This window comes from Impatiens glandulifera, chromosome 4 (genome assembly GCF_907164915.1).
Source record: "Impatiens glandulifera chromosome 4, dImpGla2.1, whole genome shotgun sequence".
NCBI classification, from domain to species: Eukaryota; Viridiplantae; Streptophyta; class Magnoliopsida; order Ericales; family Balsaminaceae; genus Impatiens; species Impatiens glandulifera.
Genome location: NC_061865.1, coordinates 8859204 through 8878300, shown reverse-complemented (window position 1 = coordinate 8878300; position 19097 = coordinate 8859204). Strand labels below are relative to the sequence as shown.

The following is a 19097-nucleotide window of genomic DNA, read 5'->3' as shown; positions in this document are numbered from 1 at the left end:
AAGGTAACTTTTTTGTTTGTAAATACATTCTGGATCAGGATCTAGATGAGAAACCATCAATTGTGTTTGATTAAGTTCTATTTCCAAACTTTGAACCACTACTTTATTAGTTGTTTGAGAAACAAGACCAAAAATCAAATTTAACATTTTTCTTAATTTTTGTACAGAGCAGTTTACTAAACTTTTCTAGTTTGATTTGAGACAATGGAGGATATGATCTTCTTATGGGGTCTTCATTCCTTGTGGGTTTTAGCCGGCTGTATCGATATCCCAACTCTCGATGATCCGCTGTTAGTGGAATCATACCGATCAAAACCTAAATCAGAAGCTGCAACTATACATAGAAGATGAAGTTTAGCTTGCTAAATTATTGAATTACTTATAATAACATTTTCTTTAGCATGTGTTGTTGTTTGAGGAATAGTGAATAGAAGTGCTGCTTCAATGATGCATTTTTGTACCAAACAATTGTGTTCTTATTTCTTATATCAGTTTATTTATAACTAGTATGAAACCCTACGTTATACGGGAAAAATATAAACGAAATTTTTATAAAATATTTAATTTAATAAAGAGATATGTTTATATGAAGAGAAAATATATAATATATATATATATAATTAGAGAAAAAAATAGAAAAAATAATTATTATTAATTGTTTCATAATATAAGTAAATGTATAAAAATAAATAATAAACAAATAATATATAAATAATCGTGGAAAAATTATGTAAGGAATAATATATTTATATAAAATTAATTATGAAATATATACATGATGTGAGAAAAAGAATGATTCATTAAAACCGAAAATAATAATAATACAATACAAACTAAAAGGCTTGATTTAATTTAAACTATTGAAAGCAAAATAAAATTTAAGTTAACACAATATTAAACAAGCATTCATAAAAAAAAAAAAAAAATGTATAACTCTAGTATAATTAAGATATCCTATATTATAATAATAGTTAATAATGTATACTAATAAAAAAACAACTTTCATAAAATGAAATTAAAAAATTGTAAAATAAAAACTAAATTTTTTTGTCTTTTTGTCCTATCTCTTCAACAACTTTGTCTGCTGCTCCTCCCTAATAAAATTTAATTAACATATAAACACATTTCAAAAACTTAAATAAGACATTAAAATAGATAATAAAAAAAACAATTTATTTGATCACAAAAAATTGAAAAAGTACCTCTTTAACAACTTTGTTTGAAATTGATGATCCTCCCTAATAAAATTTAATCAAATATATATAAACGTTTCAAATATCTAAATAAGACATTAAAATAGATTAAAAAACAATTTATTTGATAAAAAAATTGAAAAAGTACCTCTTCAACAATTTGTCTGAAATTGATGCTCCTCCCTTAACAAAATTTAATTTAATATATAAAACATGTTTCAAAGTTGAGCATAAAGATATCCAAATATGTTTACCCTGTTGAGTAATGAGTGATTGACTTGGATCAAACACTTTTATAATTGTAAAAATTGTGTGATTTTTCTTGAGGTTGTAATCAGTAATTTTAACTTGGAACACAAGTTTTCGCGATGACATTGATGATAACGGAAATGGTAAATCTTTGTCACAACTCGGATGTAATTGTAACAAATCTGAAACAGTTAGATTAACTAACTATTTATAACTCTATCAAAAAGCACAAATAGTGCAGCTCCTGACTCGTCACCAACCTCAATTTCTAATTTATATCTAAATAGATACAAAATAATTAATTGAAAAAACAAAATAGATATAATTAAATATATGAATATAGTTTGTTAATGATCAAAGAGACAAAAATAAACACTGGAGTAGGATTTTTTGTAACTTTAACACATGAGTTGCAAAAAAAACATCGCCCTCGAGCGTACTTTTCTGCGACAATCATCACAAGAGTAGAAAATCAACCATTGTAGTTGCATACATTATTGATTGACCGCCTCAACGGTACGTATACATTCCTGTTAACCAATAAACCAGTAAGATAACTATAAAAAATTGAAATACCAATTTTACCAACCTTGCTTTCCTCATTTGACAATAGTGTGTATAATTCCTCAATTGTGTGTCGATCTTTCATCATCTCATCTTGTAAAGACATCGAACTTTCAACAGTATCATCCAACAAACATACTTGATATGGATGGACAGCAAATCTACACATAGTTGAGTAAAGGTGGCCCAAAAAATAATAGTCATTTAAAACAACAAATATTTAAACAAAGAGTATTGTTTTTAAGAAAGACAATATAACCTTTCTCGCATAGTCACCACCTCTGGAATCATTAGATTTTGAAAAACTTGTGTGGCCGTTGTTGAAGAAAGGACATGATGACTATTGAAAGCACATAAAATGGTTAACACAAACATATTAAGACATAAACATATTTTTTTTACAATTCATACCTTGGTATAACTTGACAAGTAAGTCGGTCACAACTATTACGATAGGCATCTTGGTTGTTAGATCCTTCAACCAAATTCAAATTTGTCGGCTATGTTTCCCCATAAAGTTAGATTAATATCTTCTCCACTATAAAATAACACTAGAAAAGGTAAAAATTAAATATTTAATAAATTAAAATATTTAATAGAGTAAAAAAACAAAAGAACTCAATTTAACTTATAGATTTATAAATAACCAAACTATCAAATGAAGGTTTAAACCACGTTTTGCAAGTGTGTTTATATCCAGTTTGCTAAAAGTCTTAGAGCCCAAACTGATAAGACGAGCTGTAATAACTATAACATAAAAAAGGAAAATGTAAGTTAAAAATTAAATGAAAGACATAGTTAATCAAAACACTATCTGTTAGTGTGAGCAATTGTCACTTCTAGAAATAACCTCCTTGTAATCAGAAAACTTAAATTTATATCTCGGAATATTTAGAATCTCAGAAAACAGACTTCAGGTGGTCCCGTAGCTAAACAAAATTTTCAAGAGTTTGGAACTGGTTTGTACTGAGCGTTTGACTTGACACTCAATTTTTTGAAATATGTACATGTTACCATCCTTAATAAGTTTCGATGTCTTGGAACAAATTGACGATCGATGCTGACGTGAATAACCGCACCCTATACATTACATGTTAGTTTGCATAACATACATTAATATATAACAAAATATTAAACACACTTACCTCCCTTGTCTATTAATAAGAAATAACACTTAGTAATTCATTATTTTTTTTAGTATTTATTGCATCCCACATTTACATAACTCTTGCTAACTAAAGTTTGTAGTTGCCATCCGTAATCAAATCTATAATTCCACTCCAATGGAGGCTTGTGTGTCCATTTTCTGATATTTTGATATGAATTGACATTATAATTAAATAGTTAGTATAAATATAAACATAAAAATAAAATTTAAAATAAAAAACTTTAAAAATATTTATAAGTAAATATAGATTGAATAATAATAAAAAATTAAAAATAATAATATATAAATTGAGAATAAAGACAAATATTATAAAATAATGAGAAATAATAAATATAATATATTTAAAAAAATTCTTTATGATTAAAAATAATATCGTGTATTAGCTTTTAATAAATTCACCATCTTCTTTAAAAATAGTTATTTATTTTTATGAAAATTTAATATATTATGCAAAACATTCTTTTATATAAAAAACATTAAGAATATTTAAGTGAATAATTGGATTGTTATAATTAACGAAAGTATATGCGAAAAAAATGACCAAATATTTAAAAATTAGATGTTTATGGACATAACAAACACATTTATTATAAAAAAAATTATTTATATATCATATGTTAATAATAATAATAAATTATTAATATAATATGTAATACATTAAAAATGAGAATATAAAATAATTTGAAAAATAATGGAAATAATAAATAATTAATTGAATGTTATAATAATATTTCCAAAAAAATATTTATTTCTTTGTGATTAAAATAAAATTATTAAATACATTAAACTTTATCATGTGAAATTGTTTGGAATAGAAAAAAAAAATCTTATACTTAAAGAAAGAGATCATCTTTTTTTTCAACTAATAAAACTATATGTATTTAAAAAAATTAAATATATTTAACCTAAACAATTATTTTTATTTTATTAAATCATAAAATATAGTCATTACTCCTACTTTGACTCAAAAGAAGGATGAATATTATATTGGATAATTTCAACTAAAGTAATTTAAAAATATTTAGATTAAATAATATAAAAAGATTATTAATATCATATAAATATATTAAATATGGACAAATATTATAAAATAATATGAATAATAAATTAATTAATTAAACGTTATAATAAGTAATAATAATATTTAAAAAAAATTGGAGAATAGAAAAAAATATTATGTTAAGAATAAAGAGATTATATGCATTTAAATTTTTTATTTTATTAATTAGTAATAAATTTAATTATTACTTGTACTTTAACCAAGATCGAATTCAAAGATAGGACGTTGTTGCAGCGACCCGAAATGATCAAATTCCTGAAAAAAAAACAATGAACAATACACATTGGTGAACATAACATATTACCAACTTTAATTATTGAATGAAATAATGATGTTGATAGAGAAATTGATGTTAATATAATTTTAATATTACTCACTTTAACCAAGATGAAATTCAAAAGATAGAATGTTGTTGTAGTTTCTAGAGAAAAAAAACAAATAGTGAAAGCCGCAAAAGGAGACGAATAGGCAGAATATCACTCGTTCTCTCTTAAATTTAACCTTGTTGATGTAAAATTATTTATAGGAAAACAATATTTAGATGGAAGAAAAGATGAAAAGTTGGGTTGATTTATTATATTGATTTAATTGCAGTTTAAACGGTGTTATGTTTTTCATAATTATGTTTTTGTGTTAAATTTTATAATTATTATAATATGATAACTGAAAATTAAGTTTTATATTATAATAATATAATATAGTAACTGAAAGTTACATTTTATAATTAATATAATATATATTTGAATTTTATTGCAGGTTAAGTTTTATATTATAATTAATATAATATGATAACAGAAAGTTAAATTTTATAATTTAATATAATATATAATTGAAATTATTAAGTTTATTGTAGGTTTTAATATTTTGTAGTTAGTATTTAATGCTAAACATGATAAATTTTTTTTCTATTTTATAATTAGTATTTAATTGTTTAAAACTCAATTAATATAGAATATTAACTATTTGGTTTATATGTATATGTAAAATATTAATTTTAATATATTTTAATAATAATTATAACATTAATATATATATTACAAATTAAAATTAATTAATATATTTACAGTGAGAGAAGAAAAACAATTCATAAATGAAGAGAGAGAAATATGAAAAAAATATCTTGTGATATGAGAATTATTTTGGAGAGAGCCTGAAATACACTCTCAACATTTCAAATTAAGCGTTATTAGATAATATAGATAATCATTCTTAACCCACGAGCAAATTAATTTTATTTTATTATTATATATATATATATAATATTCAAATTTAGAAAGAAAAAAAAAAGTGATTAGTTTTCACCAATAATTTAATGAACAAATTAATATTGAATTGTTAAATTAAATTAAATTTTATTTTTTTAGGGTACAAACCTTACCTTGATAATTTTATATGTGAAAAATTATAGTAAAATCTAAATATATTTTTCTATAGGGAAAGAAGCTAAAAAATCACATAAAATTATAAAAATTAATTTATAGCAGAAGAAATTTTCTTTTTACTTTTCTTCATTTTCAATGAATTTTGATTGTCTAATTATTAAAAAATGCCCATCTTTAAATACATTTTCTTTTTCTTCTCAAAAAAAATTCAAATAGACTGTATTTTTTTTTCTCAGACTGAAATTGCTACTCTTATTAGTTAAGAAAAACCAACACATGTACTTTTTTTAGTCTATTTATAATTGTACATATTTAAGATGACAAGTTTTAACTTTGTTCGAATTATTTTGTAATTTAATTTTGATATGTATTGAATTAATAAAATTGATTTCTAAATAAATACATGACAAAGTCTTAGTAGGCTTATGTTTTAATTAATAAAAAAATCACCTAACAAAGAAAACTCTAAATTTCATTAGTTTTTCTAGCATCTAGAATGTTTTGTTTTTCTTTCCATCACTATATAGGAATTATGCTGCTATTTTGGTTTGGTGCATTAATTTTTTTTTTCCGAATCAGATTTATTATCTCGCACTTTAATCTGCATAATATTATCATAATGATGTAGTGAGTCGTCTAGTCTAGTCTATTCATACCTTCAATTGTGGTTGATGACCATTTTTCAAGTTAATGTTGGTTTTCTTCTTTGCAGCAAAAAAAATTATTTTATTGCATATGTAGTTTATTTTCTGTTTTTTTAATAAATATTTTTTATATTTATCTTTAATCTCTTTTACATGTATTTTTAATTATTTGTATGAGTTTCTCGCCTGAGAAAAGAAAACAACATTATTTACCAAACCTGACAAATTTTGGACTCACACTACACTAATTAATTAATTGGCCAACTAGTTCTTATTAATCCTTCATTGTTATTAAAAATTCAAATGAGTTATTATTAAAATTTTAATCTTTATAAATATGTATTATTTGATTTTTTTTTTAGATGTTATTAATATTATTTACAAACTAATATTTATATGTAATTTTTTTATTTGATTTAATAAGAATTTATTCGTTAATAGGCTTCATTTCTGAAAGTTGTAATAAATTTCTAACAAAAAAAATATTAATAATTTTTTTTAAAATAATTCTAAAGAAGAATTAAAATATAGGTGTTGTCATTTGCAAAATTGGGCTCTTAATTAGTTGAGTTATAATTAAATATGGTTTAATATAAAAGCCCGGCCCAATAAGGGTATGGCTTCTAGGGTTTCTGATTGAGTAGTTTTAACTCATAGAAGAAGCTTATCGCCATTTCCTTCTGATTCTCATCTCTCCCTCTCTCTGGTAAACTCTTCTTCTCTTTCTCGTCGGAATCCGCCTTTTTCTTGTAATGATACTAGAAATGATGATCAACTTCAGATTTTACTCCTTTACATTCCATTTTTCATGCTGTTTCTAGACGATTATCATCTGATTTGTTGTTGCCGACTGACTGATTGATTGTATGTTTCTTTCTGTTTCTTTCAGTGTGCAAATTGAGCCGAGGACAGAGATTCAGCCATGAGGTACTTCTTCGCATCCTTGGTTCGTTAGTCTTATTATGTATTGATCAGTTCGTCAGGCTTATTGGTATTCGATCGAGTGATTTCATCAAATTTGTTGTTCATTTTACGTGGATGATTGCTTAAGTGACTTCCTAGACTTGGCATGTCATTCTAACTTTTAAGCGAAATTCTGAATCATCTCTTTTTAATTGTAGACTGCATTGATATATGAATCAGATTTATACTCCGCTGCTTATAACTGTTAATTTAGTACTTTGATCGCTATTTAATTGCTAATCTATAGTTTCTATAATGTTCTTGTTTGATTTGAAATCGATCTAGTAATTTCATCAAATTTTTGGTTATTTTATGTGGAGGATTGCTTAAGCGGCTTCCTTAGATTTGGCATGTCATTTCTAACTTTTTGAGCTAAATTTTGAATGATCTCTGTTTAATGGTGTAATCATACATGAGGATCAGATGCTAATTGTGGACTGCTTTGATATATGATCAGATTATACTCTGCTGCTTATAAATGTTAAATTTAGTACTTGATTCGCTATTTAATGATAATCTACATTTTCTATAATGTTCTTGTCATAGAAGTCTCTGGATCTCTTCCTTTTTGCTCACTTGTTTGATTATCGTTTTGATTTGAAATCGATCTAGTAATTTCATCAAATTTGAGGTTCATTTTACGCGGAGGATTGCCTAAGTGGCTTCCTTAGACCTGGCATGTCATTTCTAACATTTGAGCGAAATTTCTTAATTGATCTTTGTTTAATGATATATTCATACATTAGGATCTGATGCTAATTGGTGGACTGCATTGATATATGATCAGATTTGTTCATACTTTGATTCGTTATCTAATGGTTAATCTACATTTTTTATTATATTATTGTCTTGTAAGAAGTCTCTGCATCTCTTCCTTTTTTGCTCACTTGTTTGATTACTAATAACATCTTTTTCATTTTCTATCTACAGTAAGCTTCAGAGTGATGCCTGAGAGAAGCAATTACTCAGATATCAACTGATGCTAAGGAGAAGAAGCGTAACTTCACTGAAACTGTTGAACTGCAGATTGGTTTGAAGAATTATGATCCCCAGAAAGACAACGTTTCAGTGGATCAGTTAAGTTGCCTCATATTCTCGCCCCAAGATGAAGGGCTGCATGCTGGAGATGCTCAGCATATTGGAGAGGTAATTGTGTTGTTGATGTTTCTGAAATTAATGGATGCAGAAAATAGGGAAACCATGTTCGATTATGTATCTATTTTATAAAATATTCCATGATTTCATGGACCTTAATATTTTCACTGTGCAAGTGTTTTAAACTTTGTTTTACAGAGTAATTTGCTACATTGCTCTTATCAATCTGTAGCATGAACTAATAATTTGTCAAAAACATCATCAAATGTAAAGAACATATTTTTTTGAAAAAGTGAGATCCATTTTCATTAATCCAAACGTTAAACATGGTAGTTGCATTACAACCCAAGTAATGACATAATTTGTCATAAATTAATCAACTTGAACCATTATGTTTTTTAATAGCATTTGCTTTCTAACAAAGATTACCAAAGACTGTTATAATAAAGGTGTTTTGTTTTGATTCTGGACCGTTTCCAAATACCATGAACTTTACCTTTATCTGATATAATTTCCATTTGAACTGCAGGCTGAGAAGATTAGCCTTGAGTACATGGATGTGGAAGCTTGAAAAAACTGAACAAAAATAAGAAGCTGGTTAAGAAACTTGCTAAGAAGTATCATGCATTCTTGGCATCTGAAGGCTATTATTAAGCAAATTCCGCGTCTTCTAGGCCCCGGTCTCAACAAAGCAGGGCAAGCATTTCAAACATTAATCAAATTAATTTTACTTCTCTTAGAAAAATATTATTCAAACTACATTTAAAATATAATATTCAAAAGAATTTTCTAGAACCAAATTTTATTGTCTTACAGAACTGCTTATAAGTGTTACTTAAAACTGCTTAAAATTTTAGATTCAGCTCAATTAAGTTTATATACATAACTTAATTCAGTATAAGGGTAAGATAGTCTTTAAATACTTTTCCAACATTAGTTTTTTAACATTTCATTAAATCAACTTGCTTAACAAGTACTTAAAATTCAGTATATAATGAATACTGATTTCATTGATTTGACATGAAATGTATTGGTTGTGTGTAGGAAAAATTCCCGACTCTTGTGAATCACCAAGAATCGCTAGAAGCGAAAGTGAACGAGATAAAGGCAACAGTAAGTTCCAATGAAGAAGGTTCTGTGCATGGGTGTTGCTGTGGGAACCTAAGCATGGAAGAGAAGCAGTTGTTCCAAAATGTGCAAATGAGCGTTAATTTTCTCGTTTCCCTGTTGAAGAAGAACTGGCAAAATGTGAGCTCAATCTCTTTCTCGTATCGGTTTTTGAATTCACAGATTATATGAAGTATTTGTTTCCTTCGATTGATTATATATCTGATGGTATTTATTATTCTTAAAGGTGAGGTGCCTGTACCTGAAGAGGCACCATGGGAAAGCCAGTCAGAATCTTTTGAGAAGTCATTTTGTTGGTTTGGTTATTTTGAATTTTCTGGAACCCCCTCTCTTTTGAAGATGATTAAGCAGTTTTTATTTATTTAGAATGTATTATTATTATTATGACTTTTTTTGAAATGTTCCTTTGATGAATAGATGAACAATCATTTGTTTTTTTAATGTTTACTTTTATGTTAAAAATTAATTATGAGGCTTTTCAAATTAATAACTTTTCAACAATTAAATCTTTCATTTCATTAATTAAAATATCTTTTATTTTATATTAATACCTTTTTAAATTTTTTTTCTATATATTAATACCCTTTTAAATATTTTTTATATATATTAATACCCTTTTAAATATTTTTTATTAAAAATAATTGTCAATCTTTTCAAAAATCATCGAATCATTAATTTTTTCAAATTGTTTTTAAAAAACTTCAATCTAAGTCTGAAATTGTCATAAAAAGAAAGTTTGATTAGATATCAATGATTTGATAATTCATGCACAATTTGTTATTGGTTTTACTTGAAAATAAAAGTTTTACAACTTATAAAACTTTTTCTTGAAATGGATTGTTTCTCTCAAGATTTTTCAACTAGTTTATCACATTTTAATAAATTTTAATAATTCTTTCTTTTCAATATTTTCAACTATTTTTTATCCATCAAATATCTTTTATTTATTAAACCATACAAATCCATGTCAATTCAAATTCGGTGAAAAAATTAATATTAAATTTCTCATCAAAGTTTTTTCAAATATTTAGCCACTCAAACCTTTCATACATTTTGTATTTGGTTTAAGATATGATTAGATAGATTCAAAAATCAGAATAGCCCTCTAAATAGTTTTGAGAGTTTAATAGGATTATGCCTTATTATTATTATTATTATTTTTTATCAGTTTAAATATTGAAATGCAATTTTTGTTAATAGCAAAAAAGTTTGATCTAAAATATTAAGTAATTCATGAAAAAAATGTTGGTCTTCATATTCAAAATCGAAGGAAGAATTTATTCTACATGAGGTATATTCCTAAACCTGTTTTCAAAACACTCAAGTTTTGTTTTTTCACGAAGGTAAAAAAAGTGTTATCAGAAATGCGGATATAACTTTTTTCCCCTAATCCACTGAGAGTCACGAAACATTGTCTGCTAGAATTGGACTGCTAGAATTGAACTATTCAAAGCATCTATCCTTTTGTTTTTCAAAAATCATCTAAAAAAAGATTTATAATTGACATCTATCAATGAATTTATTGTATGGTTCAAATCAATAGAATATCAATATTTTAACTCATAATCGATTGCAAACTTATTTTTTACAAGTGCAATTCTAATATCTGTTTGATAAACACAAGGAGTGTGAAGATAGATCGTTGTTATCGAGACATCATCATATGAAGAAGAAAGACCATTACCGAGAGATGCAATTGAAGATGTTGCTGATGATGAAGTCATTTCGTCTTTTCATCCGGAAGATGTTCGAATAGGGTCTACAAATTGTAAGAGTCAAGACCATGTGTTTTCTTAGTTAATACTTTTTTTTTTTTTTTTTCTACTGTTGTATGCTGTTTTGATTTAGAAATGATAATACATAACAGTGACATTAACCCAATATTCTTCTTATGAAAAGAATCCAAAAACTTGCTTTGTCTTGAACAGATTTTTTAGATTGGTAGCTAAAAGTAACACTTTCAAATAATATTTTTTCATTTTGAAACACACCATTTTGACCAGATTTCTCATCACACACGAATCTAGACATGTCTTTTACAAAAGACAATACAGGTTGTATCTACAAATTAATGACCATTTCTTAACCATATTCAAACAACATAATCAACAAACCATATATATGTATCTGTTTCTACAAATTAATTGACCATTTCTTAACCATATTCCAAAACTCCATCTTTCAAACCTAACCGACCAATCATGTATGGATCTGTTTTTAGAAATTAATTGCCTATATCTTAGCCATATCCAGATCCAAAAACACAAATAGGGTCCTATCCTTTCAAATATGGAAAGAATTGGATTTACTTACTTTATTTGACTAATTCTCTCTTCTTCTTCCTTGTCCTCTTCCAGCTACTATCATCAACACTTCCACTTTCATTAACATTTTTGATCTCCAAAAACAAAAGGATGGTATTGGGCAGACTCCAAGTCCAACTTTGCATAATCGAGCCTTTTTTGCACATCTTTCTGTCATTGCATCACATTATATAACAATCATCATCATAATCATCCAAATAAACCAAAAATCATTTACTTTACTTACAGAAGTCTTATCAAAACCTTCAAGTTGTTTCCTGCATAGCCTAATCTCCATCTCAACTGCACGAACGCGCGAATCCATTGAGACAACACCTTGCTCAACTAATTGTTTGTGTTTCCCCTTCACAACTTCTGGTTGCCAAATATTTAGTGCTACTGAAGCCCGCCTTCACCCAATCAAAACATCATTAGCTGAAATTTAATATCGTTATTTCAAATCACTTGTTCAAAACTTTAGCCTTGTTTGATGTGGGTTATTTTCAAATAATCCACTATCCAATCAAACATCACTTCTTCAATCTCATCATTTAAATCATTAGCCAAAATACCCTTACTAAGGATATTATTGGTAATGCTTGTCAAATTATTCACTTTTACAACAAATTTGAATTTTTTTTTCTTTGGAGATTAAAATGGAGATTATGCATCCTTGTTTTTCATTTCTTTGGAATTAAAGAGAACATTTTACTTTGAAGATTTTTGAAATAGAGTAAGAAAACCCACATAAACTATTTTAAACTAGGGCCAATTACAGTCAATGAAATCATCTTTTCCCAAGTTGGGGTTGTCGAACAAGAATATTAGTTAAATATCCTTTCGAGGCTGTTATATGTGTCAACCTCAAGCATCCTTATTGTTGTTTTGTCGGATTATTCTACATTTGAAGATAATGTAGTATTGGGAAAGATTGTTGTTTACTTCCAATGTTTCTTTGTTGTATATGAAAGACTAGGACAACCAAAACAAATCTATCTTTTCAAAATAGATCACATCATGTGTTAATTCATATGATTATCTAATCTATATCACATGAACAAGAATTTGCTGTAATTACAATATTTCCCAGGAAGTATTACCTGATCCTGCTTAAATTTGACAATTCTGCAACTGCTACCTCTAATTTCTCTATTTCTTGTGCCCGTTTCACTTTTAAATCCTCCAACTGTTTTGTATGCTCTGCAATCCGACTCTGTATCCTTAGAACAATTCTTAGATGGGCTGAATGCATTTTAGATCTAATCCTCTCGTACCTGAGACATGTTAATTTCAGACCCAGTGAGGATAATTTATCTCTCTATACATACATATGATAAAATTACAGACAATTAAGAAGAAATGACCTGTTTCTGTAAAGCGCTTTGCTTGTAGGATTCTGAGAAGAGGTGTTATTTCTGGTGGATGATGCAAATTGTGGGAAATCGGAAGTAAGTAAATGAGACCAGAGATCTTCTTCGATTGAGAGACGATTCAAAGATCGGCAAGTGATGGAAAGGCGGCAAAGATCCTTGAAGTTTAACAAGTTCGGAGTTGATGTTCCAATCTTTAGTATTCGCCTCCTAGATCGTCTGGTAGAGTAGACATCTCTCTATCTCTCTCTCAATCTCACCACCGGAGAATTGAATTTCACCGATGAATTTCTCACCTCCGACGACCTGAACCCTAATCACTTAAAACCGTCGAGAATAAATTCTGACGCCGTCGTCAAGAAAAAATTATATTGGATTTTAATTTGTTTAACTATTAAAATGTTATTTTAATTTAATAAAAATAATGTAAAATTATTTTGGTTAATGAAATTATTTATTGACAAGAATAATAATATTCTGATAAAGGAATTTAGCAAGGTATTGAAAATGTTTCGGTCATCGACTCAGAATTTTTAGCAACTTCGGTCCGATCCGGTTCACCGGTTAAACCACTGGTTGGACCGGATTTTAATTATCTTTAAAAAATAAATAAATTTAAATAGATTAATACGTAAATTGTATCTAAAAATAATCAAATATATACTAATAAACTAAATATTTTAAAATTAAATTAATATCTCTATCAAATACATAATTTCATGTAATTACAACAAAACAATATAGGAATAATGATAGGAAGTTTCATGTAATTAAAACAAACAATATAGGAATAATGATAGGAAGTCGTTGATAAGTCATAAATGAAATGGGACATTGAAATGACCGTCATTGACAGGTTCATTTTCACTGTTCATCCACCGAACACATTTCTCTCTCTACCCTTGCCGGAGATCTGATTTCGAGGGGAAGAATTATCCAGGTCGCCGAATTAGGAGGAAGAATTATCCAGAATATTGAAACTAGAATAATGACCTTACGAACCGGAAATTTCCGGCTCAGATTTTCGGTCGAACCGGATTTTTGACCGGTTCGAAAGGTAATTTATTTAAGGTAAAAACCGGACAGCTCATTCAACCGTATCGCGGTCGGACCGGTTAGACCACCGATCGGACCGCGTATTTTAAAACCTTGGAATTTAGGTAATTTATGCCAGAGACGGGTGGGACTACAGACGGCCGGTTTCGGGCAATGGAAATGTGGCTTACAAACGGTTGAATAGGCTTGAATAGGGAAATTTGACTTCCAAATGTAGCAGACTTATTGATTTTTTTCAAATATAACCATTTGTTTATGTAAAAAAGACCTTATTGCCCTTAAATTAAAAAAAACATTTCCCGAATTCCCCCCCTTTTCCTTCCTTTCTCCCTTCAGTTTTCCCTCCCTCTCCTCTTTTCATATTTTCCAAACGACGAACTCTCCCCGAAGACGACCGACCGATCCAAACCCCACCTCTCCCCGACGACAATCCAAACTCCCGAAACCTCACCTCTCCCAGACGACGTTCCAAGCCCACGAAACCCCACCTCTCCCCCGACCCCCGACGGACTATTCGAGCCCCCGATGACATATTCGAGCTCCCGACGACCATCCAAGTAGAACGTCTATCATTGAAGGTGAGTTTTTCCCGTTTTATGTCTTTTACCTTTCATGCATCTGTCGACTATCCAAGCAAAAGCAGAACAAACGACTAGGGTTTTAGTGTTTATTGTTTAGGTTTATTGGCTGACTGAATCGTTTTGGGTTTAAAATGCATCTGTCGAAGGTTGTTGTAGGTTGTCGAAGGTTGTCGCAGGCGGAATATGCATCTGTCGCAGACGAATATGCATCTGTCGCAGGCGACTGTGCATCTGTCGCAGGCGACAGATGCACATTCGTCTGCGACAGATGCACCTTCGTCTGCTATAGATGCATATTCGCCATCAAATGAACATCGCTCTTTTCATCGTTATAAAAATTTCTTTGTTTTTCTGACAAAGTCTTCGCTATCAAATGAACATCGCTCTTTTCAGCGTTATACTGCATTGCATTGTCGAACACTCGGATAGTCGTCGGGGCTTGGATTGGGGGCTTGGATCGGAGAGTCATCGGGGGAGAGGGGGTTCGGGGGGATGATGAAGAGGCAGTTTGGAAAGGGGAAAGAGGGACCGTTTAAAAATATGAAAAGAGGAGAGGGAGGGAAGAAACTAAATTTTTTTATTTTTTTTAATTTGAAGCCTATGCTAAATTTGGTAATAACCCTCTTACGAGGGTTATTTCGTCAAATTTCCCCTTGAATATTAGGTTAAAAAAGAAGTTGTTAAGTTGTCTCGGAGACAACTCTAGATCTAGAAGGAGGGACGATAGAACATTGAGTTATTCTGTATAGACTAATGAATCTGAGTCATTCAAAATTGACGAATGCATCTAAGTCATCCAGTATTGATGAATACATCTGGGTCATCTAGCATTGACGAATGCAACCGAACCTTCTCTGACATTGATAAATGCATTTGGGTCATTTAGCATTGAGAAATACAACTATACTATCTCTAGCATTGAGTAATTCATTTGTGTCATCTTGCATTAGGAGTCATCCGACATCGACAAGTGCTTGGGGACCCGAGCCATCTGGCATAGACGAGTCAATCTGACATCGACGATTACATCTATGTTATCCGACATCAACTAATGATTTTTTTATTTCTTTGAAAAACAACTAATGTATTTGAGCATATTGTAATGGTTTCATTTAAACTTTAAATACATAGAGTTAAAATCTTTTAGTGTGGAAATTGAACTAACAGAAAGTAAGATTTTATTTATGATTTATTCTAGGAGATTCAATATTTATATTTTTAAATTTTTAATAAAGTTTAAATTTTATTAAAATTTTCATGATTCGAAAAATGATGATTCAAACTTCAGTCACAAATTGAAAACTGTGTTTTTTTAAAATATAAAAAAAAATTGAAATGAAAGTTTTTTTTTTTGTTGTTACAAATTGAGTTCCAAATAAATTCATGATGTTTTTTTTTTTTTTAAATCTACACAGAATTTTTTGGCTTGAAAAACCTTTACTTTATAGTTTTCCAAATTTAAGAAATTGAGATTCCAACAAACAAAGTTTTGGAATTCATTTGCACTTGAAAAAATACAATTAATAAAACAGCAAATATTTTTTAGAGTTATTTGGAACAAAAAAAATAATGACCATTTCCTTTGTTATATTTTGTAAAAGGGTCATGAACTTTCAAATTCATGTTTTAATCCCATCACTTTATACTCATAATGTGCTTTACCAATAAGCTAAACAAACATTCAAGCATTTTATTTCTACTTCTTTTTTCAAAGATCTAAATCAATTTAAATTCACAAATTCATTTGAGGGATAATTAGTAGTTTCCCTAGGAACTTTGTCTCAATTCTCAAATTTCTCATTGTTAACTTTGAAAGTTAGAGATCTATATGAGAATTGAGACAAAGAGTAAGGATATCATTAAAAACATTTTCTCATTAGAAAAGTAAAAAGAGCATATCATAATACAAGACAAACAGTTTCAAAAACAAGGTTATCCAAAATAAACATCATATTCATATGCAATTGCGGAAAAAAAAAGGGGAAAGTTTCCTTTTTCTCTTTTATTTCTTCTTGTCCAAACCCTTAAAATGTCGGCAAGCAAATTATTACAACTACCTTATTGAATGTGAAGTCGGCTAGTCCTGCACTTCTGGCTTGTCCTTGTCTTTCTTGGATAAAGCATACCATCCAAGAGCACCCGCAATAGTAACGAAACCAGCAAGAATTGCATAGTTCCTGTCCTTATCTTGGGACACACAGCAGACGATGATGATGATTGGCTCGGTTTAGCAGCTTCCGCTACTGGCACCTCAGTTGAAGCTGTTGCCAATTTCTCCTGAAATCGCTCCAACAAATTTTAGGCATGGGTGAACTAATTATATTTAGAATTTGAATGATGTGATGGATGATAGATAGGATATGAGGTTATTTGAAAATCACCTCAAAAACCCACATCATATGTCACAGACCCATACTTTTGTTACCAAATGTAAATGTATTTGTTTGTTTTGTACAAGGGTATGAAAAAGTGGGTTATTTGGGTAACAAGATTTAAAGGGTGTTAATATATAATGAAAAGAAACAGACATATACATGAAGACTTAAACCTTTCCCAAAGAAGTAAAATAAAGAAATAGCTTGAATCAAATCGAAACGTACCTTTGCTAGCTTCTCCAATTCTCCTTCTCAACTTTCTGTAAGGAGTTCAAACAAAATTAACAGAGATGTTACAAGAAATAACTTTCTGTAAGATAATTGCAAGAGAATATTGCTCCAAATGAAGAAGCGTTTAAATTTAACTTATGTAAAATAAAAGGTTATAAATCTCTAAATGAAAAAAGAAAGTTCAAATGTAGTCATCTTTGTTATCTAACGTAAAGGAATCTAGTTTCAATTGAAGGTTTCTCAAAGAACTTTTTTGAATAAATCAGGAAAATACAGAGCCAGGTACCTTTTTTCCATAAATCAGAAGGAGCAAAAAGGTCATCTTATGGTGAAAGGCAAAAAGGAAACTACTTATTTTCCAAAAGTGAATCTAGAAAGAAATAAAAACAAGATCATATGCATGTCCTAATATTCATAATATAAAACAACAGTAATACAAATAATATTCATATTAGAAAGTTAGAGAACCTTGATGTAGACATTTTCAGCAGCTTTTTCTTCCTCACCCAGAACTTTTCCACCGCTAGAGAACCTCCGAGCTATATATCTAGCAGCATTCCTGGCAGCCATTGTCGAAAGTAATTTGTTCCCTGTCAACAACAATTACAGTGATGTAAAATTTCTGAATAAGTTCATTTAGGGTCCATTCGATAATACTGAAAATTCAATTGTTAATGATGAATACTGAATTTTAAGCGCCGAATGATCTGTCCCTCAAAATAAAATCACTTGCAAGTTGATTGATCAAATGTGTAACTAAAAATGAAGAACTGATGAACCCTTATAATAAAGTAATTGATTAAGTTCCAATGGTGTAAGTTCTATTTTGGACACTCTTTACTACATTTTCAGAGTTTTAAGTCATTCATAGCTTACAATTAACAGACCTTCAAGGAAATCTGATTCCAAATTTCAATACATATTAATAAAGCAAATTTCACCAATTCAATATATAATAGTCTATGAACATGAATAAACAAATGGAGAAATCTAATGTTAGAGAAAGATAACAGAAGCATAAATAAAAGTCAACAAAATTCTTTATAATGTTGTATACTATCAGTAGGTCAGGTTTCACAAGAGTTCAGATCAAGTAAATGATACTAGAAAAGATATACGCAAAACATACTGTATCGAAGTTCAATAAAAGCTCGAAGAAATCAAATTACTGTCCGATGGAAAGATCTATACTGAAACTACTACGAAATGAAGATACAAAACATATTACAGTCGATGAAAAGATGAATACGTTGATTTAAGGATATAAATACATTTACTCCTTGAATCTATGATAAAACTACAGTAAAATGAAGATGAAAACAAATAGTGTATTTGTATCGAAGTTCAAAAGCTCGAAGAAATCATAATAGTGTCATTTTTGCAGATATACGCGCGTGAAAGAAACAGATAGAGAGAGAGAGAGGTACTTGATGAAGACGGCGACGGCGAAGAGAGAGATCGAAGTAAATTTCCGATTTCCGTTCAATCAGGGGATTCGAAGTTCTTGCCCTAGATAGAAGAAGAGACTTATAAGGCGATTGAATATGGGTCGGCAGGTCCGGTTCGAAGCCAAACCGGTCTAAGTCAGGCTTTAAGAATAAATTATATAAACATTTCTATAATATTATTTATATTTTGCTTTGCAATTTAAATATATCATTTCAGAAATAAAAGATAAACAATTTTCTCAACCAAAATTTGACGAAATGATTCTAAAAATATGCTTAAATGCGCT

At 28.8% G+C, this 19097-nt stretch overlaps 2 protein-coding genes and 1 pseudogene across 2 annotated transcripts; 1 reads left to right on the top strand and 2 right to left on the bottom strand.

Moving 5' to 3' along the window:
- Positions 1-7182: 7182 nt before the first annotated feature.
- LOC124934657 lies at positions 7183-9887 on the top strand (annotated as a pseudogene).
- A 1617-nt stretch (positions 9888-11504) lies between these two features.
- On the bottom strand, positions 11505-13354 carry LOC124936537 (F-box protein SKIP24). The gene is given in 5 exon segments (XM_047477044.1): positions 11505-11920; positions 11997-12159; positions 12850-13023; positions 13114-13330; positions 13333-13354. Coding segments are annotated over 5 exon segments (666 nt in total). The 3' UTR covers positions 11505-11830.
- Positions 13355-16635: 3281 nt separating this feature from the next.
- Positions 16636-17977, bottom strand: LOC124934656 (uncharacterized protein At2g27730, mitochondrial). Its single transcript, XM_047475176.1, is given in 5 exon segments — positions 16636-16955; positions 16958-17033; positions 17285-17297; positions 17363-17391; positions 17831-17977. Coding segments are annotated over 5 exon segments (342 nt in total). The 5' UTR covers positions 17933-17977; the 3' UTR covers positions 16636-16833.
- Positions 17978-19097: the final 1120 nt, after the last annotated feature.